The 27,396-nt window shown below is 43.1% G+C and overlaps 2 protein-coding genes across 5 annotated transcripts in view; both read left to right on the forward strand.

The window, feature by feature from the left end:
- The first annotated feature begins 21 nt into the window (after positions 1-21).
- ttc37 (tetratricopeptide repeat domain 37) lies at positions 22-20,840 on the forward strand. The gene is made up of 41 exons (XM_048242737.1): positions 22-105; positions 872-967; positions 1,049-1,192; positions 1,395-1,483; positions 1,591-1,666; positions 1,892-2,032; positions 2,345-2,443; positions 2,622-2,730; positions 3,004-3,144; positions 3,552-3,653; positions 3,882-4,006; positions 4,120-4,206; positions 4,335-4,438; positions 4,631-4,757; positions 5,307-5,486; positions 5,593-5,717; positions 5,812-6,062; positions 6,245-6,347; positions 6,678-6,860; positions 7,195-7,339; positions 7,475-7,553; positions 7,655-7,716; positions 7,820-7,876; positions 7,963-8,031; positions 8,275-8,349; positions 8,731-8,872; positions 9,130-9,223; positions 9,552-9,629; positions 9,762-9,886; positions 10,168-10,291; positions 10,536-10,760; positions 16,162-16,234; positions 16,420-16,473; positions 17,036-17,147; positions 17,294-17,422; positions 17,804-17,928; positions 18,073-18,237; positions 18,949-19,076; positions 19,423-19,593; positions 19,825-19,954; positions 20,070-20,840. Exons 2-41 carry the CDS (start codon positions 878-880, stop codon positions 20,145-20,147), a joined length of 4,716 nt encoding a protein of 1,571 aa, XP_048098694.1. The 5' UTR covers positions 22-105; positions 872-877; the 3' UTR covers positions 20,148-20,840.
- A 609-nt stretch (positions 20,841-21,449) lies between these two features.
- Positions 21,450-27,396, forward strand: part of acacb (acetyl-CoA carboxylase beta) — a 33,967-nt gene continuing 28,020 nt past the window's right edge. For 3 of the 4 annotated variants that reach the window (XM_048242725.1, XM_048242726.1, XM_048242727.1), the window contains exons 1-2: positions 21,451-21,695; positions 22,814-23,387. In XM_048242725.1, coding sequence (XP_048098682.1) covers positions 22,951-23,387 — 437 coding nt within the window. In that variant the 5' untranslated portion in view covers positions 21,451-21,695; positions 22,814-22,950. Of the gene's footprint in view, positions 21,696-22,813; positions 23,388-27,396 lie in introns of all 4 variants that reach the window. The other variant, XM_048242724.1, reaches the window with a different exon arrangement.

Consider the following 27,396-nt stretch of genomic DNA (forward strand, 5'->3'; position numbering starts at 1 on the left):
GAACCAGTGCATTATGGGATGATTTGTAGTTTCTCTAACAAGGAGTTAGGTTATGTGCTGTTGCTTGATTAACTCTTTCGATAGCCTTCCCACACAAGGCACCAGGTAAATAACAGCTAAAATTTATCATCTGACACATTCACTATATATTAAAAGTCGTGGAGAATACTCGTCCCCGATGACGTTGCTGCTAGATTTAGAGGAATATCAGCTAAAGTAGAACTTATTTCTCTGAATAGCTATCTGCTAGCCAAAGCTGACTTGCATGTCAGTAACGTTAACGTTAACGTTATAGGAGCTAATTGGCTAGGGCAACTTAGCTAGCTTACTGTTTATTTATGATTTCTTATGTCTCAATTATGTTTACGTAATACGTTACGTTAAGTCTGTGATTTTATGCTCCACTATAACGTTAACGAGCGGATATAAGTTAGGTTAACGTTAGCCATGTCAAAGCACTCACTAAGCTGGATTCAGGGGGCACTCTTCTACCACCACACAGTTTGGCAATTGAAACTAGTCAAATTTCTGGACCACAGCCATCAGTGGTGCACGGGTTCAATTTTGTGACACTGGAAACTATTTTTCGAAGCCTGCTCAAGATACGTGTCAGATACTGTTTGGAACGTGCCACGACACTGTTTTGGATTTTCTGAGAAGCCTCGCCCCAAAATATACTGGAAGTATACAGTCAGTGAATCACTACTGGTACAGAATAGTAGAATTTATGATAAAATGACAGATCTGAAATTTATTATCTTAGCTGGTTTTGATTATCAGCAGAATGGCAGTTGACAGTTGTCAGAAAGCTGAAGGCCAACCCATTCCGTAGCGAAATTGGACCAATGGTTTGTGTTATTTTCTTTTATAGGAAAGGATGTCCAGTAAAGAGGTGAAGGCTGCCCTGAAAAGTGCAAGGGAAGCCATCAAGAACAAAGAATACAAAGAAGCACTTAAACATTGCAAGGTACACCCTGCCCAGATATCTAGGATGATTTGTTTTGGAAAAAAGGCTGAAGTCAATATTAAGTTGTGTATATTCTTCCAGAATGTTCTCAAGCTCGAGAAGAACAACTACAATGCCTGGGTGTTCATTGGAGTGGCCGCTGGGGAGCTGGACCAGCCTGACCAGGCCAAAGCAGCATACAAGAAGGCTGCCGAGCTCGAGCCTGACCAGCTACTGGCATGGCAGGTAGGAATGCAGCCTTGGAATTGAATCTCTAGGCAACATAGTCATGCTCGTCTTGGTTGGGTGCCATGTTAAAGTACATATGACCTACTTATATAATGTATTTTTCTTAGTTAAATTGTGTATTCATCTGATAATTGTTTTGGGTTTTCTTCAATCAAGAAATGCTTTTATTTGCATGACTAAATGAAGTTTTCCTTTGAAGGGATTGGCAAACCTATATGAGAAGAACAACGAGACAGATAAGAGTGAACTCCCTGTGGTATACCAGAAACTCATCACATTGTATGAAAGGTGAACTTTTACGTCATCATTGACACATTCTAGGATGTTATCTTGTGTAACTATTTGACTTGTGACTTACTCTGTGGTTGTAATATTTGACCTGTCAAATCCTACAGTTCAGACAAAGTCAAGTGCCAAGAGGTGAGCAGGAAGCTGGTGGACCTCCACCTCCAAGAGAAGGACTATTTGCAGGTGTGCATTAAAAATCAAGTGATTTGTCAGATATGCAGACCAGATCCGATGATGACTCTTGTCCTGTTACTTTAACCATTTAAAATGTTTCGACTAAGTGTCTTCTCCTGACTCTTGTAGCGAAGAGTTCATGAATTTCTGGAATTTCTAAATGTCCACCATCAAGTTGCCTTTACCGCACTGTTCTCACTGGCCTCTGTGTTTTGTGGTGTGTGCTGTGTGCAGGTGGCTCGTGTGTGGAGCAGGCTGCTGCAGCTGAAGGAGGAGGGTGAGGCCGACCAGGCCGAGCAGCTGCAGCTCTGGAGGGAGATGGCGCAGATCCTACAGGACAGCGTGGAGGAGCAGGACAACGAGACCCAGCAGCACGTAAGTGCAGAAATAGCCCCGCCAACCCTGTCAAAAGCACCGAGGCTTTCTAATAGGCCAGGTTCAGGGCCAGAGCTCACCTACATTTTGTAGTAACAGATTTGGTCTGTCTGTGTGATGGTTTGGTGGCAGTGCACACATGTAAACTTCTCGAACTCATGACACGTTTTTGCTGCTGTGCTCAGGATTTGTAGTTCAGTAAAGTCTACATGTCTACAGGAAACCTTTATGCAGTGAATTTACGTTATCATCTTCGCCTAAGTCTTGTTAGACCTTCTTAGTTTACACTGGTCTCTGGTCCCTCTCTCTCAGCTTATAACTGCTTTTGAGAAAGCCATGACTCTCACAGAATCTGCCCCTTGTGAAGACCACAAGAAACTCTCAATGGACTTCCTCACATGTCTGTCAAAGGCAAGCCTGTTCCTCTTACTGACATGCAACTTAATGAACTACTTTTACTTAATAATAACCGTAATTGCATTAGATTAGAATGGCATTAGATAACTTCAATGTATAACTGAATAGATTAAATGAACTCTAGCCCATATGTCAGTCCCAACGTGAGTACAATTGCATGTTTTCTGTCCAGCTTCCACATGAAGAAGCCAAACTGAAAGAAGTCTGTGAGATGATGCTGTCCACTTACCCCTCCCAAAAATTCCCCTTGGAGGTCCTGTGCTCACACTACCTAAAGTCAGGTAAGGACTGCCTTAAATTGGGATTTGTAATTCAGGCATTGAACTTACTGTATGTTGTTGTCTTTTTCAGCTGTTAATATCTCATTTAAAACATGCATAAATAGTCTGATGTTTATTACAGGTGCTTCACAAACACTCAAAAAACAGTCAAAATCTGTTATGACAACAATATATTATGCATGTTACTTATACATGAATAAGTGTTTTTATAGGTTTATCTCTTCAAGTTATCAGAACTTGGTGAGTGGTGTTGTGCCTTATGTTGCTTGGCAGGAGCATGCAGTGAGGAGGCCGTTGGATGCTTCAGGCGTCTGCTGGAGTTGGACGCAGGCAGTGGGCCAGCTCTCCTGGGCCTGGGAGTCACGGCTCTGGACCAGAAGAAGTATGAGGACGCCATCAAGAGCCTGTCTCAGGGTGAGTGTGGGGGCAGTGGCCATGACATCAGTCAGAGTAGCAGAAGACGCATTCGACGTGATTTAGCGCTGCACTGATCTGGCTTACCGTGATGCATGCTGGACTTTTGCACAATGCAAACATGCATCACGGTCAGCCAGATCTGCGCAGCACTGCATTAATTTGAATGTGCCTATAGACAGATTTAAATACAGGCAAAAGAAGGATGTATCCCAAACCTGGTAAATGTCATTGGCTTCCCTAATCTTAAGACCTGTGCATGTATAGATGCCTTCTTTACCAGGTGCATACGTAGCCAGACTGCAACAATGCCATTGGATATATCTCCGCATGTTTTGTTTGTTTCACCTGCCAGCCTTTCCCAACATTTGATCAAAAGCCTAAACATCATCTCTGTGCTCCGTCAGGATTGAAGCAGATGCGTTCCTCTGTGGTTGGCTGGTATAGCTTGGCCCAGGCTCAGCTCAAGATTCACAAATACACAGATAGTGCCAAGGCGTGCAGTCAAGGTACAGTGTACTTTCCACCTGATCAGTTATATCCATATGTGTGTCAGAGCATTAAAGCCTGTATTGTCAATTTGTCATTATTGTCAATATTGTCATGTCATGTGTGTGTCTGTGTGTCTGCCTGTGTGTGTGTTTGTGTGCATTCGTGTGTGTGTGTGTTTGTGTGCATTCGTGTGTGTGTGTGTTTGTGTGCATTCGTGTGTGTGTGTGTGTGGTTGCTCAACTTAGGACTGAGTTGCTGTAAGGACAGTGATACAGAATTGAGCCAGAAGTTGCAGAAGCTCAAGCTGGAGTCTCTTGTGAGGAGTGGAACTGAAACCACATCTGATGAAGCGCTGGACACACTCACTCAGGTGCACTAACAGTGGACACACATATGTGTGGCTCAAACACTGATGCATACAGAGGACATTCATAATGTAAATCTAATGCAATGGAAATGTGTTTTTTCCCCCCTTTCTTTTAGATATCTGATTTCAGAAATGATCCCGTCCTGTTATCTTTTAAAGGCAGGATCTACTTGCAGAAAGGCCAAATTGAACAAGCATTGCAGGTATAAATCACCTTAGTGCATGTGATTTTATATTTCCACAGCCCTCAAATAATTGGAACTGGGAGCATATTTAGGTAAATGTAGCAACTAAAGGTGAATTAGTCACTTGTCCTCTGTTCCTGATGCAGGTATCAACGGAGTTGGGGACGTCCCATCCTGACTCTGTAGAGGCAGTTACGCTGAAGGGGCTCATCCATCAGGCACGGGATGAGCTCCAACAAGCAGAGGAAAGGTGTGTGTTTATACACACACAAACACACACACAAACACACACACACTCACTCACTCACTGACACACACACACACACACCCAGTACACCCAGACACATATCAATCAGTATAATACACATGTCCCATGTTGTTTTTCTATGAGCATGTCTGTTTCTCCTCTTCCCATGTCTGTTTTGTTTTGGTGTCTTTGTAGCTTCCAGAAGGCCCTCTCAATCTGCCCAGACTCAGGAGAGCTCTACTTCCTGTTGGGCCGACTCTACTGGCTCATGGGGGAAGAGGCGCGTCGAGATCGCAATAAAGCACACACGCACCTCCTCAAGGTTGGGCTGAAACACTTCCCGTTTCCTACTAAATTTATCTTTATCTTTGTTACTTCAGTACATAGCCACTGTGGCATGGTGGAGGAGGAAAACATGAGCCCATTATTCCTGTGACTGGTTCAAAGTGTGACTGTTGTGCCACCATCATCCATCCTCCACAGGCTTCTGAGATAGATGCCTCACTTGTCTATGGTTATTTTTGTGAAGTCTTCCAAATGGACTGAATGGTTCATGTTCCGCTCCAGAGAATCGTTATCTTCCCCATAGAATATTTTTCCATGTTGAGGAAATAAATATGATGCTTAATCACCACCCAACTGTGTTTTTTGTTTTCTGGCCCATGGTTTTGTTAAAGTTAAATGTACTGTATGTGATTATACTTATTTCTAAAGTACATATGAAGGAATTGAATAGAGCTGAATGGACTCTTATAAATCGTGTCATTATTATGGGGTCTTATTGTAAGTTCTGCTGGTGTCTTAACAACACCTCACTAGTCTTGATGGTCTCATCTCCTCTCACCTTACTCTCATTGTTTGTCTGGGTCAGGCTGCGAAGCTTGACCCTCACCTGGGCTCTGTGTTCCGCTATCTGGGCCACTACTACCGGGAGGTGGCCCGTGACCTGGGCCGAGCGCATGGATGCTACAAGCGGGCCTTTGAGCTGGACGGCAGCGATGGTGAGGCAGGGGCGGCAGCAGTCGACATCAGCATGGAGCAAGGAGACATGGTGAGCGCCACACACCAGAAACCTTCGCACAAACTCATTGCATGTGAAACAGGACAGGGGTTTATATACTCTGTGTGTGTGTGTGTGTGTTTCTTTTTTTTGACAGGAATCTGCCTTGGCCATTTTGACGTCAGTGACTGAGAGAGCCACCCCTGGGTCAGCCAAGTGGGCCTGGATGAGAAGGGGCTTATATCACCTCAAGATCAATGAGCACCAGCAAGCTGTCACAGAGTACATACCTCCACCTTTCACTTGGACTTGGGACAGGACTTGGTTTAACCCATCATCCAAATAACGTCACCATCCTCCTCTGTGTCCCCTCTAGCCTGCAGGCGGCGCTGCGGGCGGACCCTATGGACTGGGTGTGCTGGGAGTGCCTGGGCGAGGCCTACCTGCACCGCCACAGCTTCACCACTGCGCTCAAGGCCTTCACCAAGGCCCACCTGCTGCAGCCCGACTCCATCTACAGCCTCTACCAGATGGCCGCCATCAAGCAGATCCTGGGCAAGTCCAAGGAGGCTGCCGGAGAGTACATGAAGATTGTCCAGCGAGAGGACTATGTACCTGCGCTGAAAGGTGTGTGTGTGTGTGTGTCTGTTTCTGTGTGTGTGTCTGCATGTGCATTGTGTTAATCATGTCTGCTGTCTTTCTTGTGTCAGTAAGCAAATAGGATTTGCATGCAATCAAACTGAAGTGTCATTTCAGCTACTTCCCACGAGAATGATCCAGAAACTTAATCTATTTGAATTCTTCCTCAGGTCTTGGAGAGTGCCTTCTCGCCTTAGCACGGGGTGCACTGGAAGACTACTTAGATGGGAGAGCAGTGGACTTCATTCAAAGTGCCATTGAATACCTGTTCAGGTATCTCACTGTTGAAAATTCACATTGGACTCAATGACTAGCTTTAGCTATTTGCTAAATTAGAACATTCCAGTGTATCTTACAGTGTCAGAGAGACTGCCTGGGCCACTTCAAAGAGACTAAACCCAGGGATGACCGGAGCACTCAGAGAACTTTTTAACTTTTTTTGTAGTGCACAATCGACTGACGTTTCGACACACTGCGTCTTCCTCAGAGTAAAAAAAAAAGGGCATATCTTACAGTGTATTGGAAGATTGATATGAATATGAAGATGGATATCTGACTGTTGCGTTGATATGAAAGTGTCCTGTCCATCCCTCCCCTCTCCAGGGGTGTCCAGCAGCGTCCGGACCTGTCATGTTTGTGGAAGCTGCTGGGCAATGCCTGTAGTCTGAGCGGTGCCGTGGCTCCAGAGAGGGCTCACGTGATGGTCCCAGGGGCCTTGTCAGGAGACAGCCCGTCGGATCAGAACCACCGCCTGGATCAGAGAACACTGCTGAGGCTGGGCGAGAGGTGGGCCTCACACACTCTCCCACAGTCTACACACACGCATGCACGCACGCACGCACACACACACACACACACACACACACACACACACACACACACACACACACACACACACACACACACACACACACACACACACACACACACACACACACACACACACACACACACACACACATCCACTTGCCTTCATGGTCTGATTTTTGCCAGCTAAAATAGCATGGAGAAATAGCAAAAATTTTACTTTTTTTGCAAAAAGCAAGCAAAGATTTCTTGTATTTGTATGATGAATGAAGATGATTTATGTTGTTCCTCCACATGTTGATCGGAACTGTAGGTGCTATGGCCAAGCCCTGAAGCTGATGCCAGAGGCTGCCAGTCTGTGGTGTGACCTTGGCATCAACTACTACCGCCAGTGCCAGAAGCTCCTCCCCCTCAACCAGGAGCAGGACATCCAGACGCTTCTGGAAAAATCCTTACAGGTAGGTACTCAAGGCCTTGCAGGTCCAACAGGAGGTCCCCCCTCAGCTGATCTGCTCTCTTGGTCATTGAGCAGCACATTTTGGTCATGTTGGGAGTTGAAGTCTATAAGCTTGTGTTGTTCTTTCGCCCTTTAGTGTATAAAGAAGGCTGTCATGTTGGACAGTGCCAATAACAGCTACTGGAATGCCTTGGGAGTTGTTGCCATGGCCACAGGTTTGCTGATGTTTAACTGGATCATGGTGATATTCACGGTGGCCATTTTCTCCTTCTTCTCTGATATTATATACTTCTCCTCACTCATCTTGTCCGTTCAGGTGTTGAAAACTTTGCTCTGGCACAACACTGTTTCATTAAATCAGTAAAGGTGGAACCAAATGTAAGTACAAAACAAATTCACATTTGTTTGCATATCCTCTACACAATTAAATCATTAGACATTGTATCTTGAGTCGTTTGCTGACTGTCTTTGCTTTCTGTAGAATGTTGTAGCTTGGACCAACCTGGGTGTATTGTACCTGAAAAAAGAAAACATTGAGGTAAGACAATGAAGAGGGTGTAAGCCAAGTGGGAATATTTGTTCTGTTCTTGATTAACTGAAATGCTATTGCTGGTTTGATTGCAGCTTGCCCATGAGGCCTTTAAGGTTGCACAGTCTCTAGAGCCGCTAAACGTCAACTGCTGGATTGGACAGGTATGGTAATGTTTACCTTACAGGAGATTTACAGGAAATTTGACAGTTGGCAGATTGTCAGTTAACAGGTCTATAGTAAATTGGAATTGCATCACACTGGCACAGGCAATAATATACTAAACCGTCTGGAAATGGTCTGCTATTTCAGTTTAAATACAGTGAAGACTGCTTGAAACCTGTGATGTCTTAATTGAAATGTGTACCTGTAATACTGCTTCACTGCTGTGTGGCTGTTCTCCACAGGCTCTGATTGCAGAGATGGTGGACAGCGCCGACACCATGGACCTGTTCCGCCACACCACAGAGCTCAACACACACGTGAGTGTCTCATTCATCTTGGTGTTTATCTGAACCCACAGCTCTGATGCTTTGTCTAGTCTGTCTTGCCTTTGACCATGCCTTCTCAGCTGACAGATTGGTGTTTCCTATATTATATTATGCTGTCCCCCCCATTAAAAATAAATAAATAAATAAATAAAATAGAGCATTACAAAAAAAACATTCTATTTAGTACAGTTCACAATTTAACACTTAGATTGGGCTGTTACCACAGCCTTTTATTCATGTTATTTATGGGTGTCATTATACCTTGTTTACTGGCTGCATTTGACTGTGGTTGAGTTTGACCAATTAGACAATTATCCAACTCATTGGATAATTCAGTGGTAACTTCCTGTGTTTGCTCTACTCTTGTATCAGACTGAGGGAGTGAAAGGCTATGCCCACTTTGTGTGCTCCACGCTGCTGGACAAGAGCAACCGGGACTCTGAGCTCTACCGCTACAATATCCTGCAGATGAACGCCATCTCCGCTGCCCAGGTGGCCCTCTGCAAGTACACAGGTGCGTTACGTCCTCCACGCAGAGTTTTTATAGACCCTTTCAAGAGAGTTCCATTATCAGCATCATAGTTGGCCCCACAAGACTTCCTTTTTAACATTCCATATGTTATCTTAATGCAGAGGAAGTAGATTGGGAACCAAATAGAACGTTCAAGCATTATTTTTGTTTTTATTGTTGAAAGGGTCTATATGTCAGATTGGATGACCAGTGCACCTATCAGTACAGAAAGAAAGCCATGTTAAAAATCTTTTTTGTAGAGAGGATTCAAACAGACCCCACAGCTTTTGTCATGCTTGGATATCTCAATGAACACCTACAACTCAAGAGACAGGCCACTGTAGCCTACAGAAGGTATGTCTCAGTAGTGTTACTACATTACTTAAAATGCTGTTGATGACTATTTCAAATGACTCCTGCTCCATATTTATTTAGGCTTCCAATATGTTTTCAAAATGTTTTGCTGTTGATGCCCACTCCGTTAATAAACAGTATAAACAATGCCTTTGTTGGTGACCTTCTGTGGTAAATCTTCATAAAACCAGTAAAAAAGAGGAAAGGACTCTTACTCATGGCTTACCTTGTATATTACAGCAAATTCAGATGTATTGTATGACCCTTATTCCTGTGTCTGCATATCTTTTGCTGTTTTCCTCATGACTGTGTATGTCTTCTCCCTCAGAGCTGTGGAACTGCTCCAGACCTCTCCTCACGTAGACGAGCTCAGCTTCGCCCTCAGAAACTACGGCCGTGCCCTCTGGTAACTACTGCTTTTTTCTTCTAGTCAAGCACCTTAATGGCAGGACTACATCTTCAGTGTCCCTCATCATGCATGATTACACATGAGCGTGCCCATTGCTGCTGTCCCAACGCTATGTGCCTCCCCCTGCAGTGACACAGGCCAGTGTGAGGATGCTGTGCGTGTGTACTCCTCCACGCCACTGGGGGAGCTGCAGGACCTGGTGGGGCTGGCCCTGGCCTACTTCAGAGCAGGCCACCTGCAGGAAAGCCTCGCTGGTGAGTGTCCCACTGTCGTTCTCAAAGTTTGATGTCCTGGCCAAGAAATGCAGCTTTGGCTGCTGATACCCAGGTGTGCTTGTGTTATGGAACTGCACTGTTCATGAAGGAGGGTTCTGGGAAGGGTGTACATTATGACCATCACTCACTCTCCTGTACTACCTATGTACCTTAACAAACATTAGGTATCAAATTACCTTGTGAGTGTGCTTTTGTCTGTGTGGGTATACTGGCAGTAGTGGTCACTGTGGTTAATCGCTGCTGTGGTGTGTGTTGTGTAGCCTATGAGAAGGCGCTGTCTGTGGCCTCTACGGAGAAGGAGAGGGCCTACATCCTCACAGCACTGGCTCTGCTCCAGCACAGACTGGGCAGCATGGACACGGCCAAAACGTTGCTCTTCAAGTGGTGAGCAAACCCAAGGCTATCTGTTTTTTTGTTTGTTTTTTTTTTTTTTGTCAAAAGCTGGTAATAAGCTTTAGGCTCTTGCCCAAAGTGGGCCATGTAATGAAGAGTTTGTATAGTTTACATTAATGTAAATGTACTGTTATGTATGAGCGTCACGTCTATATGATAGCTTGGGTTATGTGTCTGTTCACTTAAATACTTAAATGATGGTAAATATATTTTGCCTGTATGTGTGTGTGTTTAGCTCGTTGCTGAAGGAGCCCATATCGGAGAGCCTGCTGTGTCTGTGCGCTCTGGGCCTGGTCCATGGGGACGGCACCCTGGCCACGGCGGCACTCTCCGAGCTGCTGAAGCTGACCGGGGGCCCAGGGGGCGCTGTGGAGCAACGCTGCCTCCTCACCTGTGCCCTGCTGGCACTGCAGGGACACTACAGCGCCGTGCCCAGGGAGGCTGCCAGGGCCGTGCACAGGTAACACACACACACACACATGTACACACACACACACACACACACACAAACACACACTCTCTCTCACAACGGGCAGTGTGCAAATAATTTTCAGTACATTACACTACACTTTCCCTGACATGCTAGCACATAGAAAAGATACGTTAAACAAATATATTTTAACTGCTTTTTATTTTATAAAAGCACAAAGTTTGTTGAAGTTTAGTGGTTGAAAGGTATTTGTGCAGGGTGTTGGCAGTGCCGGTTCAGACCTCCATGGGGCCCTAAGCAAAATCCTGCTAAGGGGCCCTTCTACATGAACTCTGAGCGCCAAAATGTAACCATTTTTTATAGTATCATCTGACACCTCAGTGCTCCCAATACAATCATCCCACCCCATTTTGGATGTCTATGAAAGTTACCAAATATAGTGTTTTCCCTATAAAGTGTCTGGGCTGTTTGCTTTTGATGCTTGCTGTACATATCCTCTTGCAAAAAATAACTGCAGTTTTTTCAAAGTTGCATATTGTTAGTGAGAATGCCTAACTCATTTTCTTATGACGCGCTCAAGCTTAGGAATATATACTATAGGTCTCCTCCATCTGCCGATTAATTCGGGCGGTTCCTAAACATAACACGTATTGGTCTGGAAGTAGGTCAGAGGTTACATGCTGATCCAGACTGCGATACTCACCAGCGTGTTAGACAGTCAAGCAAATTCCTATGCTACAGGGGGTCAGGCTGTGCTAGGTTTTCGCGACCAATCTAGACCATCGCTGACAAACTGCCCACCGCTGTGTAATGCTTGGTCAGTTCATCATAACTTGCCATCTCCCAGGTGATTTAGTTTCTACGGCGGCAATAACTAATCCCAATCGTCCATTATGCTAGTAACGTTACCTAAACTGCTACTCTGGACTACAAGTACAACAGAAAGGCTATACGGGTCAGAACATAACAATTTATTTGTCAGATACAAGCTATTCATCCAATACATTATAGAAGGTACATCTAAATGAATAATGTGAAAGCTACGAAAACAGGTTAAAGGATCATTTAGGAAACCATATGAAGCAATCAGAGAATGAACATACCAGCTCAGAGGATGATGACTACACACCTTAGTGGTGCGGGAGATTCTGACTACAGAATGGCTCCCAGAATACTCTGTAAACTTCACTTAAATAGTACCTAGTTTGTGGTTGGTTACATTGATATGGATCACATGATTGGAGGTCAGCTGATTTGGGATCACATGGTTGGAGGTCAGCTGATTTGAGAGTAATTTGATGCAACTTGAGACCATTGTTGTAGTGAGAGTAAATCAATCAAGACATGACAAGGTATACAATTGATTATATTTCCTGTCCCTATAGTTAACTCCTGTGCTCCTGTGAACATGTGACAGGAGGCCCACACTTAGTAGTTGATCAAGAGTCAATATATGATTGAAAAGATTATCATCAGCCTGGTAATTAGGATCCTTACAGCCACTCACTAATTGTTGCGGTGGACATTTTTTAAAAATGTATTTGATTTCCTGTATTCTGGTGCATTTTGGGGATGGCCAATACTTTAATTCAATCAGATTCATAGCCTACAGTATGTGTTGAAATGATGTGTTGATATTGAGGCAATGATTCCATGCAATGGCTTGGGCCCCCTGACTCCTTGGGTGGCACAGTCTAATCCATCCCTGACTACCAGTGACAGTTGGCTGATGATAGCTGGCACTTTCTGATGATAGCAAGCACTTTTTCATAGTTCACGGTGGCACAGTCTAGTTAGGTTATATTCCGAGGTGTGTCTTTCTGTTAGTCAGGTGACATATTAAAAAAAAGAAACAGATTTTGGGCTATGTATCCAGTGGCAGATATGTGTGGACTGGTGAATGACCCATCACTAGAGACATATGCCAAATTTCTTGTTTTTGTCTATGAGAGAGTATGGAGATTGGTGATCACAGATCAGCCAACAATTACATTGTTACAGTGCAGTTATTTTACAGCAGAACAAAGCAGTTTGGCACAGGAACTGCTACAAATCCACCTGTAACAGTGAGCATCTGCAGCATGCTAAGACTCGCTACTAGAAATCATGGGAAGCAGGCAGGACTCAGTGTCTTCAGAAAAGACGTGGTAGACCATCTTCTGAACCTGCAGCACCTGCAACTGCATCAAGTCCATCTAAAGGGACTTTGTACACTTGTTCAGCAGCAGCTGCTGCCAGCATAGATAAGTGCTTCCTCTGTCAGAAGCAGACAAAAGAGCGTCTTCAGGAGGTGTCCTCTTTCAATGCAGGCAACCAACCAAGAACTAGAAGTAAAATTTTGAAGTCAAGGACTTTTAACAGGTAGCCAGTGTAAAGATGCTAGGATGGGGATGGGGCAAATATGCTCTTTAATTATTACAGCCAGCATTTTTGTGCATTGCAATAGTCTATCCTTGAGAGACAAAACAGCATCTGGTAAGGATAAGGACTTCCTTATCTTTGAAATGTTTTTGGTAAAATAATCTGCTGTAGTGCTAGGTCCTGGTCAATTATAACTCCCAACACTTGTGGATTTGGAAGATCATATATGTTGCCAGGGAACCTAAAACCATACTTCTGTTTTTAGTTCAAAACAGCCATGCATAAGTGTTAATTTTGTCACCTATTTTTTAATTTAGTCTTAATGACGAAATGTCCTTTTTTAGTCTTTGTCATATTTAGTCTATCCTGAGATGACAACTAAAATCTTAGTCTTAAGTTTTAGTCAACACATTTTAGTCGGCATACCTGGTCAAATAGGATAAGTCTGTTATAATTACTCATTCTGATTTTTTGTCAGTCCAGTATGTTTATCATTTGAAGTTATGTTCCATAGACAGTAAAAATGGTCATATTAAAAGTGTTTTCAAAGTTTCACTGGTGGATCTGGTAAAATATAATATAGATGAGTTGTTTGCAATATTGAACCAACTTGTATTAGCAACACTGTCTATGTAAGATATGCCCATACAGTATGTCAAAGTGCAAAGACAATAAGCAAGGTGGTTCAGTAGTAGGCCTCCCAACTAATCTTTTTTTTTTTTTTGCTGGTTGAGTGGTCCTGAAACAGAAACACTGTCATGGAAGATCATATATCCCCAAAACAGTAGCCTAGCTTTAACTTTCCATATTGATGCTAGCAAACTTTGATCAGGATATCATGATGAACATTTTCGTATGGACATTCTGGTGGATGTTAATTTGTTTTCAACTTCTGGGAAGCCATAAAACCTAACTCTGAGTGTTCTTGTTCCTGTTTTCGTGTTCAGGGTTGAGTTCAAAAGCAGGAAATTTTATAACAGCTAGATATTCTGTCTTCTCCGAAAATGATTTTATCTTAGTTCTTATTTATAAACATTTTAGTCTTATCTTTTTTTCGTCAACAATAATTCATCTTAAGATGTCTTAAGTGTTTCAGGACATTACTGCCGTCTCGTCATCGTCTGCGTCTTAGTCATGGAAAAAAAAAAAGGTTGTTGACAAACATATCAGGTCTTTTAGTGTGTCAAGTTTGGCTAACGGGGTTAATTCATCAGGTTTTATGGAGAGGTATAGTTATGTATCATCTGCTAAACAACAGGGGCCCCAGTACTGAGCCTTGAGGCACTCCATATTTTACCATACTCTGGGTAGATGGTTTATTATGGACCTGTACAAATTGTTGACGGTTAGGAAGGTATGATCTAAACCAAGCGAGGGCTGAGTCTTTGATGCCCATCAAATTTTCAAGCCTAAGTAGTATGTCATGGTCTATGGTGTCAAAGGCAGCGCTGAGGTCCAGGAGGACCAGTATCGATACAAGGCTAGGTTTTTTGAGGGAGGGCTTAATAACAGATGTCTTAAACGACTGTGGTACATGCCCTGATAAAATTATTTATAATCTAGAGCAAAACATTATCCAGGAAGGGGAGACCAGTCTTAAAAAGGTGAGTACAAATAGGGTTTGGTAGACTAGTTTAGTAAGTAATAGTTTAGTAGACTAGTTGTAGATTTTGATGAGGAAATTGTGGAGGTGAGATCTAATATGTTGTATATATGTAAATGAATTAAATGTTATTTGAGGTCTCATCTGTGATTCTGTGATTTTGCTATCTTTCAGCAATGGAGTATGTGTATTTAGTGAAACTGATTGGTTATTGATCTTATCTCTAATTGTTTGACATACAATCATAATACTGACATACAATCATACTGTTGAAAATAAGAAAATAACTGTTTTGTGAACTTTATTCAACATAGCCAGTGATTTAGTGAAATTTATGGTGTTAATTATAGTGAAATATACAATTTCACAAACATAGGGTTAAAACAGCTTTTTTTAAAGACAGTCCAACCACTCTACATACATTCATACATTTCATACTCAGAAATCTGCAGTTTGACACTTGAAGTAATGCAGTTATTTTGGTTTGTAAGGGTCAGGTTGGGCTAGTGACTGACTGTTCTTCACCTGTGTGTCTGTAGTAGGCTACTTGCCAAAGACATAGGCTATGAACTGGCTCCCATGATTCTCTTATATATTATTTCAATATTTTTTCAAACGTAGACTATTTTAACCAATCATTTTAATACTTCATTTAGGCCTAATTTACGATGTGCATCTATTGTCCATGCAGCACAGCAAATCAAAGTTAATACAGGATACTTTCCCATTTGCATACGTTCAGTTGTAGGCTATCTATAACTAAAGTTGACTGAAATATTGTAAAACAATTTAGTTCTTTTAAAAATGTATGGGAAGTGAAATCACCTATTAGTTTAGATGGGTCCTCGCATGTTTCTGCTGAAAAACTGCTAACCCGAGCTGCGCGTTATTATGAACGCATTTTAAAGATGCGGTTATTTTTTTTTTTTTTTTTTAAATGTAGCCAGTCGCCCGCATTAAAAAAATGGGATATGCGATTATATTTCACAACTTTATGAAGTACTGTGACTAGGAAAGGCTGGCAAGCAAGCCACAGACAGATCAGGGGATTCACTTCCCTGTTATGTAGGCCTAGATAGATGCATGTTGACATCAAAGCATGAACGAACGCAAGTTTACCTGACTGCTGTTCCCGCTGTTCATTCTCGTGACGTTTATTCCGTTTTTCATGCCCTAAATGGTAATTCGGTTTCATGATCATTTTCTTAATGTATGAGGCACTGTCGCTATAACTGTATACTTGTCTTTCACTATAGCTTGACTCAAGAGGAGACAGGGAAGGGGGCTTTCATTAACTTGCGGGGCCCTACGCAACTTGCGTAGTGTGCGTATAGGGAGAACCGGCCCTGGGTGTTGGCATGCAATATCGGCAGTTAGAGAGGACTGCCTGAACTTCAAAATCTTAAACACACATCTTGCTCCCTACAGTTGAATATCTTGCATTTGTTATTCTCTTCTCTCTTTTAGTAACCCAGGAAACGCCACCCTCTGGGCTCTGCTCTCCCGCCTGGTGCCACAGTACCACCCTAGGCAAGCCAAAGTGAGTACTCAACCATTTCAGCTCTTTTACAGTGGACACTGGGCAACCACAGGACCGAGGGCTGGACCCTCAGGACCTTGCCATTATGCATGCAAGGCAGACAAAGGAGAGAAGAGTTTGTGGGTTGTGTGGACCAGTTGTATGTGCAGAAGTGAGAAAGTGTTTGTGGTGGTCTCTTTGCTCAGGGTGGTGCTGTCGCTGGAAGTGTGGCCTGTCTCTCCAGTATGACACAGGGGAAGGTGAGTTGACTGTTGACTGCAACACTAAAATAAGACATTTATATTCTATCAACAGATGGTGTAGATGTTTCATAATGACCATTGTCACTGTATTTTTGTTAGTCATTGACACTGAATTATTGTTTAGCTCTTTCATTTTATAGCAGAACAGTCGATTGTTTCAAACAGTGTAATGGTGAAGTTAGAGCCAGTGAGATGTGTAGTGGGGCTCACAGTGAGATGTAGTGATGGGCAAAAGAAGCTTTGGTGAACCACTGAACCACAGCAGTGTGAACCTAGCGACACTAGCTGAAAAGCAAAAAGATGGCCGCCATACATACATTTTTCAACATAAAAGTCCTTAGCAAACCAAGGACTTTTATGTTGAAAAATCTACATGTGGCAGCCATATTGGATTTTTTCATTAGTGTTGCTAGCTTCACACTGCTGTGGTTTAGTGGTTCACCAAAGCTTCGTTTGCCCATCACTAGTGAGATGTGTAGTGGGGCTCACAGTGAGATGTGTAGTGTGGCTCACAGTGAGTTGAGTAGTGGGGCTCACAGTGAGTTGTGTTGGTCTGTAGAGGGCGCTACTGTTCAGTGGTCTGAGTCAGCTAGCTGCTGGCAGACACGCGGGTGAGGACCGCTCCAGGAATGGCCTGAAGACCATACAGAGAGCCGTGCTGCTATGTCCAGGTAAGATGCCGTGGCTTGGTCCACTCACGAGAGCTTTCAGGCGGGCAATGCCTAAATGTCTCTCTATCTCCCCAATTTGTATTCCTCTGTGTGTGTGTCTCTGTCACTCCATCTCTCTGCCTCCCTCTTTCTCTCTCCACTATCAGATGACCTGGCTGCCTGGGCTGGGCTGATGGCCGCTTCCTATGCGGAGAACACGGCCTGCGCTCTGTCCGGCTCTGCCCCTCTCAGACAGGGTCTAGAGCGCCCCCTGATGGCCGCCATTGCAGAGAAAGGTTAGTGCAACCTGTGTGTGTGTGTGTGTGCAACCTGTGTGTGTGTGTGTGCAACCTGTGTGTGTGTGTGTGTGTGTGTGTATGTGTGTGTGTGTATCTGTGTGTGCAACCTGTGTGTGTGTGTGTGTGTGTGTGTGTGTGTGTGTGTGTTTGCGTCCGTTGGTAGGAACTTCTGTCTAGCAACAAGCCCTGACCCAAAGTCCCTAACCCGTGCGATTGTATGGAAGTCAGTGTGTACAAACTAATAGTGGATGAAGTGGAATGGGACACCATTCACCATTCTTACATGCACTGAATATGTGTAGGTGTGCATGTGTGACTTTTTGTGTCCAGCGTCCTGGTAGTGTAGTGTGTTGTGTTGACTCTGCAGTTCTGTCTCAGCCCAGGCAGTCCCTGTGGAGGAGCGTCCCCTGGCCCATGCTGTGGAGAGCTGGGCACTGCAGCAGGCCCTCTCAGGCCTCAGGCAGGCCACACACTATGCCCAGGCTGAAGCCCTGTGCACTCAGGTACCACTGCTTTCCCCCCCATCTTTAAGTTATACCACTGTGCAAATTTGACTTTGTTCACACAAAGTGTAATATGTAAACTATAAACGCTTTTCTTAACCTTGTGCTGGTAGTAATCTCTCTTGCTGGCGTTGCGTCCCCCAGGTGCTCAGTGTGTCTCCTGACCACCCTGCCGTGCTGCTTCAGCTGAGGCAGCTCCAGTGTGAGCGCCTCCTTGTGGAGCAGGCTGGAACTGCGCTGCCCGTGCCTGTGCTGGAGCAGCTCTCCGCAGCTGTGATGGCCAACCCCACCTCAGTGTCTGCCTGGCATGTGAGTTACCCCAACGCTCCTTTAAGACCCAAAACACACATCTCTCTGAGCTCAAGTCGTTCTCATTGTAGTGTGTATGCAGTGTTGAGGTGAAAGCTTCATACAGATTTACGTCCATGACAGCATGACCCTGTTCACAGAATAGAAGCCCTTAAGGCTTCTACAGTCTTTTTACAGAGTTTGGTAGGTCTAGGTGACTGAGCTCACAGGTTGCCTAGAGCAGTGGTTCTCAAATGGGGGTACGCGTACCCCTGGGGGTACGTGAAGGCACTCCAGGGGGTATGTGAGATTTTAAAATATACATATCATTTGCAAAATATACAATCATTTGCAATAAATTTAGTCATGGATTATTTAAATTTAAAATGTTCAAAATATTTTTTTTCCCAAATGTTTGAATTTTGTATGTGTTTATCAGTTCCAAAGTTTAATAAATTAGACACTGATGGCACAGTACTCTGTTTTAAGTATTTTTTTCTTAACTAAAAATGTTTTGCGCTGGTTAGGGGGTACTTGGCTGAAAAAATATTTCACAGGGGGTACATCTCTGAAAAAAGGTTGAGAACCACTGGCCTAGAGTATGGAGATGTGACTAACTTAATTAATCTTTTCCTCATCTTTCTCTATCTCTCTCTTCTGTCTCTTTTTTGAAAATATCCAACAATCCACCTGCCCTGGTCCCTTCTCCTCCACCTCTGGCTCTCCTCCCAGTGGTTGGCAGGGTTGTATTTCTCCCAGGGCCTGCTGGCCCAGGCCTCGGTGGCATACAGACAGAGCCTGCAGCTGGCCTCTCAGCTGGGCCACTACAGTGGGAAGATTGGGGGCCTGCTGAGGCTGGCATTTTTCTGATGCAAAACCCAGACCCCTAAGAATAGTTCATCAATTAGCAGATGTTAAGAGTCCTAATGAGGGTTCAGGGTTTGTATTTTGTCAGTGAAATGTCAAAAGGTGAGGGGTGAAGTGCACTCATGTGTTGATGGGGAAAAGTCCCATTTTTCTGATTCAAAACTCTTATTTGCAGATGCAAAACTCTAAGAATAGTTCATTGCTCAAGGGCACTTCACAGGGCTTAAAGCGTTTAGGCACTGTGCCTGAATTCAGGCGTGGGCTAGGCTGTTGAAGATTTGAAAAAAGTCAATATGCCTATAGGACAAAGACCATCTTCAAAAATGACAGGCTTAGAAATGTTCTTTACTTTAAGCCCTGTATTCATGTCAATGGACAGGCCAAACATCCAGGAAGTGACTGGAAGAGCCTGGTCGTGGAGGCCACCACTGAGGCCCTGAAACTGGGTCCTTCTCCCGTAGCCCTTCTCCTCCAGGCTCTGCTGCAGTTCTCCACCAAGATGGAGGCCAGGTGGGAGCAGCTCCCTTTTTCATTTCTTCACTTCACTTAAGGCAGTGTGCTTTTTGTGATTGTGTGCATTTTACAGAAACTATCCTTAATGATACATAATGTATAATGTTTATATACTGAGAGCATCTAGCTGTTAAGAAGTTGCCGCATTCTTCAAAGAAGTTGTAATGCAAACCTGCAGAGTGTTGTTAGGCTATCAAAATAATTAGTTTGCATGTTTTCCCTTCACAGAGAAACCCGTCGTCTGCTGGAGAGGCTTGTTTACTACGCATCTCCTGAGCAGCCTGACACCGTGTCATCTGTTGCACGTTGGTATCTCCTCCGCCATCTCCACGCCAAAGACGACCTGGAGCTCATGGATGTGAGGAGGCTGCCCGTCATTCACCCCATTAAGACACTGGTTTTCTGCCTCTAGAATCCATGATATGCGATATACGATACACACTTGACATGATCTGTCACCTTTTCCCCTTTAGAAACTGGTGGAACAGGCTGCAGCTGCCGGAGACTCAAGACTCCTGGAATTCCACAAACAGATCTGCCTGTCAGGCTGATACGGAGCTCCTAGCGTCGTGACTGACCACCCCAGATGGACCCTCCGCCCCATTTGCTCAATGCAACAAAGCCATACCGCTTCTGATGGTTGAACTCCATTCACAGACCTGCCTCGAAAATATCTAGTGTCTTAAATAAAACTCACCAAGAAACATGACCATTAACACAGTAAAGCATGACATTTGAATGAATGACTTTGACAAAGGATGTTTGTCATTTGGCTTGTGCATGGACCAAATAATGTATTTTGACATAAAAAGAACAGACTTTGATTTTTGGAATCAAAACTGAGGATCATGTTATATCCCTGGTAGATGCGCTTTATATGACACTGGCTCAAAGAAAATGGGACTGCTATCCATGTATAACTTAACAGGTGAAAAGCATTACATTTGTCCATGCTAGATCTTATATTTTCCTTTCAACATGTGCCAGGTATGTGAAACAAATTATCTGTGCACTTAAGGGAAATGCTTACAGCTGGCCTCTGGTCAGTATGTTTTACCAATCATGAGATTTCATTGTAAATGAATGTGCTGGTGGAATACTAGAATGAAAAGCATTGTATCAATACTTGTGGCTTTTGATCTTCCTCTTCTAAAACCTAGGTACTCTCTACCTAACCTTGGAATACCCATATTATTTGGGATTTGCTCTGGGCAAGAGGCCATTAAACAACTGCATTAAAACCATTCATTTACGAGATTGTTACACTTCTGAAACGGTTTGAGTTGAAAGAGTTTAATGCACAATTTTAAGTTTAATTTCATTTTTAGCCCCTGCTGGAAGTCGTAAGTCAATGAACCTTTTCCAGACCCACTCTCACTCACTCTCAAACTGATAAGTTCTGCGTGCTAACCAGCCTTCTCTACCTTGAAAATGGGCACATTCATTAATGGCCATTGCTTGTTCACCCCTATCTGACTTTTTCTCCTAAAAGGGATAATGCAGTAGCAGTCAGCGCAGTGAACAGAATCTTTATTCGGGCTGCCTGCTCCGCCTGTCCTGATTTGATATACTGATTGATTTTGAACTTTTTATGTGACGTGTTTAAATATAGCGAGAGGATGATGGGCTGTAATTGTGTCAACTACGTTTTCCATAAAAAAAAATAACTTATGGAAAAGGGTGTATGATTGCACGCGACTACAATGTGGACGCTCAGTTGGATAAGAGTCAAATGAAACTGAATTTAAGTTTGCGTATAGAAAAGACGTTATAAGGACTTTGCGTAGTGATTCCATCGTAAAACAAAAACACAAATTATAGCAATGTAGCCTATGGGTCTTCCACGTGTCTTCCTGCTCTGTGTTGTCGTGAAGGTGGTGGGTGTGCTTAGGTCAGTCTCGCAGAACTCGCGTGATTGAAGTTTAGGTTGTTGTTGACTCGTGTTGGGTTGTCTCAGCAAACTAACTTTAGGCACAACAGTTTAAAACATGACTGACAGACCGTATTTACCTTGCTGTTGCCTTAAATTAACATCATCCAAATATTGTGAAGATTAACAGAGAACAGCCGATGATGTGGATATGAAGTGAAAGTTAACGGTAAGTTTATATCACCACGTTATGCGCAACTTTTTACGTCAACACCGCATGAGGAAATAATAGGCTACTCAAGTTTTCCTCTTCTTGTTTTATAGCAGATCGATCGTTAGCTGTTTCGCGTAACATTTTGAAAAGTGTCATAAGTATAATCTGCAGTTCACGAAATACTGCCTGATTTCGCAGAAATAAAGTGGAGTGTTGCTGCCTTAATGCATGTTTTGTTTATCTTTAAATTTACCTTATGCAGACCTAGCTAGACCAAATATTAAGAAAGGTATTGGTAACATTTTGTTTCTACAGAGGTAGAGCTCTACAATTCAATTGATCTTAACTGTAGATGAAAAGTGAATTGTTCCTTTGTTTTTATAGCTAGCTAGTCAGTGGCTAGCAAATTTGGGAGTGGGATTTAAATATATCTAGCGATACGTGGGCAAATGAGTCGGCCAACAATATCTGGCTAATTTACACTGAACTCTAAGTAGCTCGTTTCTGACCTTTGAAGCTGTCATATCTCTCTTGATATTGCTTGTGAGGTTGTAGCCCACTTCTTGCCCCCTTCCCCCTCATTCCTGGCGGATCATTCACCTTTCCCCCAAATGGCACAAGGATAACGTTAGAGGCAAGCATATACTGCCCCCGCTATAGACAGCTGCCAGAGACGGTCTGCTTACATAGTGAGCGGACAGCACTTCAGCACAGTATGTGTTCACATTCGGTTATTGGCCAATTAAGTAACACGCTATACATTATCATATATCTCAGATTTGCTGTCTGCCCATTCCTTATTGTTTGTTAGATAAAGCAAACAGCGGTTCTAAGTGAGCGTATTCCAGAGGTCTTGGGGTTGTCAGATATGTTTAGGCTCTCATTTGATGATTGGTTCAGAAATGTTCATTTTGTTTTGCATGGTAACAATAAATTGAGGTTATACAAGCAAGGATGCACTTACTTTAGCACTCAAACAGGAAGTGAAACCAGTTTATTTTATTTTCATTGTTATGTTATTTTCATCACAGGATATAGCATCACAATATCTCATATCTATATGTTATGTATACATACATGTATGTGTATATGCCGTGTCAAAGGATGAAGTGAATAATTCGTTTATTTTCCAGGGGTCTGTGTATGTAGTGTATTGAGGAGGTTGGATCGGCCACCCTCTTCAGTCAAATCTTAAACATTGACGTCACGGAGAGATCAACTGGGACACTGCCAGCAGCTGACACGGGACCATTGCTTCTGAGCAACAGGGATGATGCAGGCCAGCAGATCCACAGAACCAAATAATCCCTCTCAGGAACATTCCAGAGCAGTCACCGCTCCGAAAGCACAGGATGAAGAGGAGGAGGTCGTTCAGACCTCCAGCTGGACAGCTGGACCGTATGCCAGTAAACCTCCATCTGGTACAGAACCTCCAGGTCCATCATCCACTCCTCCAGGCCCCAGTCAGGCCTCATCATCCAGGCCGAGGTTCGGAGGGGGCTCAGAGAGCAGGGAAAAGCTCAAGTTCATTCTGGGGGCCTCCGAGGACTACTCTTCGGATGATGAACCTCTCATTATGCTTCAGCCTCCAGCAGCTAGGCCTAGCTCCAACAAGGTTCCGCAAGTGCCATCCTTATCCACTAGTTTTGAAAGACCATCGCAGCCTTTGCCAAGACCAGCCGCTCCTCCCTCCTCAAGCAGCATGAGGTAGGTATCTGTCAAAACAGATACTGTAAATATTGGTTACCGACAAATTTGTGTTTTCCCTCCACACCAATGTTTATGTCATGGCAGGCTGCCAAGAGCCTCTAGTAACTGGATCCTCACTGTGTACAAAAAAGTCCAGTCTCGGCTGTTTCTAGCCACCTGTGTTATTGTGTATGTTTCTAAGAGTTTGGGTTAAAACAACATGAATGCAAAGGCAGCCGCAGGGTTATTGCTGTATTTTTAGCATAGGCTCTGCAAGGCCTATCTCTTCCTGCTGTCATTCTTTTGAAAACATGCTTAACAGGCTGCAGAGGGTGCTCTAGATTAAATTTCTACCATGCTGTTGCCCTTGGACCTATGAAGGGCAATAAACACAGGCCAAGATCACTGCCTGTCTTGTTCCACTGGAAAACTATGAAGTGACTGAGTCATATGCACTGTCTCTCTTACCTCTTTGCATTCCATAGCTAAATAGAAAAATAGATTTGCCATAAATCTACCTCACATGGCAGAAGTGTTGTGCAGCGCCCTAAACAACTGTGACTGAGCAGTGTCACTCAGTCACAGCTGTTTACTAGCCTCAAGTGCCTAAGCTTCAGAAGTTGTTACAATGGCACACCATGGGTGTAATTCAGGATCAAAGCTTATTATAACCTAGCAGACTGTGCTTCTCCTTAACTGTGTCACTGGGGGCTAGGACTATGTTACGTTCTCAATAAGTACAGAAGTGGGCTAATGCGAAAGCACACTAGTTTCATCCCTTGCTTGATCTTCAGTCAGGCCTTTGAGCCAAGTTGTTTTGCTAAGGTACATAAAAGGGCTTGAAGTTCTCAACCATTGTGCCTGAAAATCAGGTGTGTGCTGGGCTAGATTTGAAAATATATTATTTTATAGAATGGCTACAATATTTCAGATAGCTTAAAACACTGAAATTTCCCTTGCTTAAAGCTGTGATACAAGTCATGTCGGAAAAACAAAGCAGAAGGTAAATTTGATAAATAACCTCTTCTCCTGGATCCTACCCCGCTGAGGTTGAAGGCTTGATTTGTCAGTGGAAGTTCAGTTCCTCCTTTCTTGTCAGCGGCTAGGCATATTCTGTACAACATGTCAAAAGACTCTTTGCTCAGTCTATTTTAAGCTTCTGGGAACGTGCACTCAGCATTTGACTGTGTTGGGGTATTATGCTCAGCAAATTGTTTTCTAAAGTGACAGTTTCATATGGATATTTTGAACATGAACCAGTTTGAAAACGAAACAAAAAAACCTGTTGCCATGACATGGTGTTCAAAATAGTCAAGTTGAAAGCATTTTGAGCTTGAGACGAGTTGATGAGACATTCGGTAAGCAGGCTTATTGAACTGAAGGCTAAATCAAAGGCCAAGGTGAAGTCAGTAATACCAAGATACTTTTACTGACTTGTTTGGTGTGTATTGAAAAGTGAGTGTAAAATAAAGTACACATCACTGATTGTATTGATTGATTGTATTGATTGACTTGTGAAGCCATGACATACAGTGCATACAGTCATTCAGTCATGTTGTCTTCATGTTTCTGTTGGGGTGGGTGTAGCGTCACCCTCGTTGCCTCTGCTGGAGCACCCGACCTCTGCACGCTCTCTTCTGTGTTATTGTTGCATGCTTCACATCCCTGGACTATTAATGGTACAAGTGTGCCTGCCTTTGACTTTCACAAGCAGCCGGATAATGACCTGCTGCAATTTTGGTCCGACGTTGCACCATTTGTTTTTCAGAGGTGCTGCTCTTGTGAAAAAAAAGTTAAATATTTGAATGCTTAGAGAGGCTACGCACAACAGGAACACCTGTGGTCGGTGCCTGTGGTCTTGCTTTGCTGTGTTTCATTTTTTGGTGAAGCTGGATGCAAGAGTGTGACCTGTTGAAAATCTCAGGTACTTGGGTGGTGGCCCATGTTTTGCACTAGCCAATTTGACGCAGGTTCAATTGGCACTGGGCTGCCCCTGTCGCTATGGATAAAGGGGCTCTAGACTCAGCTGCGTGAGAAAAAGCTTGGTTTTGCACTTTGGTGTGGGGAACCTCTTGTAGAATAAAGATGGAGGGAAAACTTGGGGAGAGAAGAGGTAAGAAAAATGCTTTTTGACATTGCTTTTTGATTAGGTTAACTTGTGTACATGAGACTGATCTATTTTTTTTCTGTTTAATTCATCATTCCAAAGAGGGGGGAATCTTAGCTATTTTGAAAAAGAGGATCTGAAATTATTATGTGCCCTGTTTACAGTGTAGCTAGGTTTTTCTATCTGTAAAATAGTGTCTGTTGTTGATGAAATTGTTATTTTTGTTGGATATTTTGTTTCGTTGATCTTGAAAATGACATGTGCATGTTGGGGCACCTGGAACATTGACAGGGGCTTACGGAAGGAAGAAAAGAAAGCCTTGTGGGTTGTATTTGCTTGTTTTCATCATGGAGGGAGACACACAACTCTGCTAGATTGGTTTTGGTCTATGTGCTTCTAAACCAAAACATGGATTGTGTTTTGTTTGTTTTTAGAGAATTATAACTCTCTATAAACCTTATGCTGAAGTTTTATTAGCTCAAGAGCCCAGTGTCCATTTCAGTATTTTTGTTCTAGGTATTAAAACTCTTGGGAAACTTATTGGAAGCCCCTTTTGCCTTTTTTGTTACACAAAACAATGCCCCCTGGTATAACAAAGATGTGCAATTATATATAATTCTTATATAACAAAGCTGTGTTTTGGGGTTGTTCACTGCCTGACTAAGACCAGCGATTCAGTGTACTGAGGAAACCGCACCTCCAAATGTAAAAGTGATCCACTTTCCAGGGAAGTGGAGGCTATTGAGGATTCCTAGGTGATGTCACAGACATGAGAATTCTACTGTTGCCATTTTGGGAATCTACTAAGCATATTGTAACCATTGATCTGTAAAGAACAAGAAGTGTTCTTTATAGATCGGTGATTGTAACTTAACTCCAAGGTACTATAGCCTAATTTTCAAGTCTTTATTTTTCAACCAATTTAATTTTAATATGCCTTATAGCCAACATGGTGCGCAGAGGTGTCTCATTTGGAGTAGTGATAAATCTAATTTTAGACAAGGTGATTGCGGCAGTCAGCAATTCCGTCACTAACACAATTTTGTCAACTGAAATCTCACTATACAGTGATCGAAAGCCTGTCAAACAACCTGCTTAAATGTTTAATGTTGCAATGTTGTGTCTCCACTTGCCAGTTCCTGGAATTGAACAAAATCTGTGATAACACTGAGAGGCAATAACCTGAATTAAAATGTTTTTGCTAATTTCAAAAGCATTATAAATCTGTTCTGCATAGAGTTATGCTAGAGAAGGTGTTTCCATTCTGTTGTACTAAATCAATTGAAGCGTTCTGATAGGGCTTGATAACACATTAACTTGTGATTGGCCACTACCGCCCTGTGAGCATGTATATGAGCTCAGTGCACCTGGACAAGATGAGGTGACAGACGGGACTGTCGGTAAGGAAGAAAAATACTCTGAAATCGAAAAAAAGAAAACTTAAAAACTTAGATATTTGGGTAAAAGGGCCTTTACCAATGGCTACTTTATTCATGTTCTATTGTTGCCTTACAAATGTTAAGATTATGTTTGGAGTATGAACACCAAAGGTATTGTATTAATGCATAGCATTTTGAATAGAGAAAATTGTTCAAGAGCTGCTGACTCGTTTTCTTTTCTGCTTCATGAAAGTTTGATGTTATCACAGTGATGCACTTATTCTCTTTCTTTATGAAAGCGGTTTCCTTTAAATAGTACTACAGTGCTGCACAAGCCTCTTGCACACTTTCAAGGTGAAACGAGCAAAAGAAATGCAGGCCTATAGCCAGTATGGCACTACTATGATTCCGAGAGAAACAACTGTTACTGGATGAAACTGTTTATAGCCAGCAGATATGTTTTTGAGGCATTGAGTCTTATCTGCTAGTCAGTGCAAGGGAGGTAAAGTTCACTTTTTTTTATTTGAGCTTGAGCTATGAC

The sequence above is a fragment of the Alosa alosa genome, chromosome 5 (genome assembly GCF_017589495.1).
Source record: "Alosa alosa isolate M-15738 ecotype Scorff River chromosome 5, AALO_Geno_1.1, whole genome shotgun sequence".
Taxonomy (NCBI): domain Eukaryota; kingdom Metazoa; phylum Chordata; class Actinopteri; order Clupeiformes; family Clupeidae; genus Alosa; species Alosa alosa.

What these genes read in the sequence shown, in the direction of transcription:
- ttc37 (XM_048242737.1), top strand. Translation starts at nt 878, where the DNA reads ATGTCCAGTAAAGAGGTGAAGGCTGCCCTGAAAAGTGCAAGGGAAGCC. An exon ending in CCTGCAGGAAAGCCTCGCTG is followed by an intron (nt 9,887 to 10,167) that starts GTGAGTGTCCCA and finishes TGTGTTGTGTAG; the next exon opens with CCTATGAGAAGGCGCTGTCT. An exon ending in ACCACCCTAGGCAAGCCAAA is followed by an intron (nt 16,235 to 16,419) that starts GTGAGTACTCAA and finishes CTCTTTGCTCAG; the next exon opens with GGTGGTGCTGTCGCTGGAAG.